We start from the raw sequence: 2312 nt of genomic DNA on the forward strand, positions 1-2312 counted from the left end.
GTTGAAAATTTGAAAATTTGAACAGGAGGGCGGCACTCTTGCACCAGGCAGCGCGAGGCAACCAGGCGCCTAGAGGCTCTAGGATTTTCAGGGTAGTATATCCCAGTTGAGTTGAGATGGGCGCAGGCAAGAAAAGAGATATCTGGACAATTTGTGTTTTGGTGTTGTGTAGTAGTGACTGAGCTACACTAAGTAGATAACGCGCAGGACAACCTTCACGCGCTAATATTACAGCTAACTTACAGAAGCTGGACAACAATAAGGAGAAGGTGATTGTTGAATATGTTTTTAAGCTAGATACACAAGGATTTTCCCCTTAGCTCTTAGATGTGGCTACTATAGCCAATTCCTTGCGCGCTGAGCGTAATCTGGGCCCTGTTGGCGCAAACTAGCCTAGTACGTTTGTTAAGCGACACCTAGAGCTTAAAGTCAAGTTTAATCGCAAGTACAACTACAAGAGAGCCCTCTGTGAAGATCCTGAGGTTCTGCAGGGCTAGTTTAGCCTAGTAGCCAACACTAAAGCCAAGTATAGCATCCAGGATGAAGACACGTACAACTTTAACAAGATAGGCTTTATAATAGGCTAGATCTCCTAAGGAGTAGTTGTTACAGCTTTAGAACAACAAGGTTGGCCAAAGGCAGTCCAGCCAGGCAACTAGGAGTGGGCTACAGCTATAGTAGGCATTAATGCTAAAGGATAGGCTATTCCTGCCTTCCTTATCTTTAAGGCCTACTACTACCTCTCTGCCTGGTACAAAGAAGAGGATCTACCTTAATACTAGGTTATTAGAGTCTCTAATAACGGCTAGACTACTAACAAGCTTAGTCTAGACTAGATAAACCACTTTAACAGGCATACAAAGGAGCGTACTGTTAGCACCTACTGTTTGCTCATTATTAATAGTTATAAGAGCCACAACTCTCTTAAATTCTAGCAGTACTGCAAGGATAACAAGATAATTACTCTCTATTTGCCTCCCCACTTATCACATCTTACACAGCCTCTTAATGTGGCTTGTTTTGCTACTTTAAAGAAGGCGTATAGGCGCTAAGCTGAAATACTTATGTGTAACTAGATTAACCACATCACAAAGACAGAGTTCCTACCTTCCTTTATACGCGCCTACAATGCTGCAATTATTTCTAGCAATATTTAGGGAGGGTTCTAAGGCGCTAGACTAGTCCTATTTAACCTATAACAGGTTAAAAGTAGCCTTGATGTGAAGCTGCGCACGCCATCACTACCACTACCTGTTAACAACAAGCCCTGGCAGTCGCAAACCCTAAGCAATACCTTAAAATTTAACTCACAATCTACTCTAATTCAAGACAATTTCAAGAAATACTAGGGTAGCTCACTAAATTCCACAATAAGCGCGCTTGAGCATTACATCAAGGGTGCAGCAATAGTCACGCACAAGCTGGTTTTGGCGCAACAGGAGATTGCTGAGCTTCAAGCAGCAAATAAGGCAGCTACACAACAGAAATTATACAAAAGAAAGCAAGTTTAGGTAGAAGAGACCCTAACAGTTAAGGAGGGCTAGTGATTAACAGCTCTAACAGAGTTTAGGGCGCGTAGTGATGGTAAGAAGGCAAAGAAGCAGGTGCGCGCTAATAGGGCTGAGCTAACCCAAAGGCGCTATAGACAGTGTAGTAAGACTGGACATAACGCGCAAATGTGCAAGACTGATATAGAAGTAGTCTCTAAGTAATATTACAGCTTGTTTTGCCTTGTGCAGCGCCGTTTTGTGGTGTTTTGGGTCATAATAGGGTGGGCTTTAGTGGGGGCTTGGCAAAAGTGTTCCACTCGCTCGGTGTTCCACTCGCCCGTGAGGTACGTTATAGGTAATAGGTTATTAAGTTATTCTTAAATCTCCTTAAGAGGTATAGTGTTTGTAACATCTCTAGTCTCTATTTCTACTAGTCCTAACTGTTAGAGATAATTATCCTACCTGCTTATAGGGAGCACCTTTGTTAGACTATCTATAATTATGTCTGCTAAGGATATATATTTTATATTTATACAGCCCTTTAATACTTCTTGTTAGATCTAGTAGTTATAGATATCTATATAGTAGAGCTTAGTTTAGAGGCGTAATATCTCTTTAGTTACTAAGCATAACGTGTTTCACAAGCGAGCGCCGCACCCAACCGAGCGCCGCACTCTCGCTGCCAGAACGCCGGCGCAACAACAGCGCGTAATGTCTCAACCACAACAAGCTCCTACACTCTATACTGAAGCTGATGTACAGCTTGCTATATCTAATATCTTAAGAAACTAAATTCAAAGTATCTAACGCGCTAAGAAAGTC

The 2312-nt window shown here is 42.2% G+C and overlaps 1 protein-coding gene across 1 annotated transcript; it reads right to left on the bottom strand.

Moving 5' to 3' along the window:
- Positions 1–503: 503 nt before the first annotated feature.
- On the bottom strand, positions 504–755 carry M421DRAFT_75287 (uncharacterized protein; the record flags this gene model as incomplete). Its single annotated transcript, XM_033597115.1, is given in 2 exon segments — positions 504–612; positions 625–755. Coding segments are annotated over 2 exon segments (240 nt in total), but the record flags the coding sequence as incomplete, so codon positions are not given.
- Positions 756–2312: the final 1557 nt, after the last annotated feature.

Source organism: Didymella exigua, assembly GCF_010094145.1.
Source record: "Didymella exigua CBS 183.55 unplaced genomic scaffold M421scaffold_50, whole genome shotgun sequence".
NCBI lineage: Eukaryota > Fungi > Ascomycota > Dothideomycetes > Pleosporales > Didymellaceae > Didymella > Didymella exigua.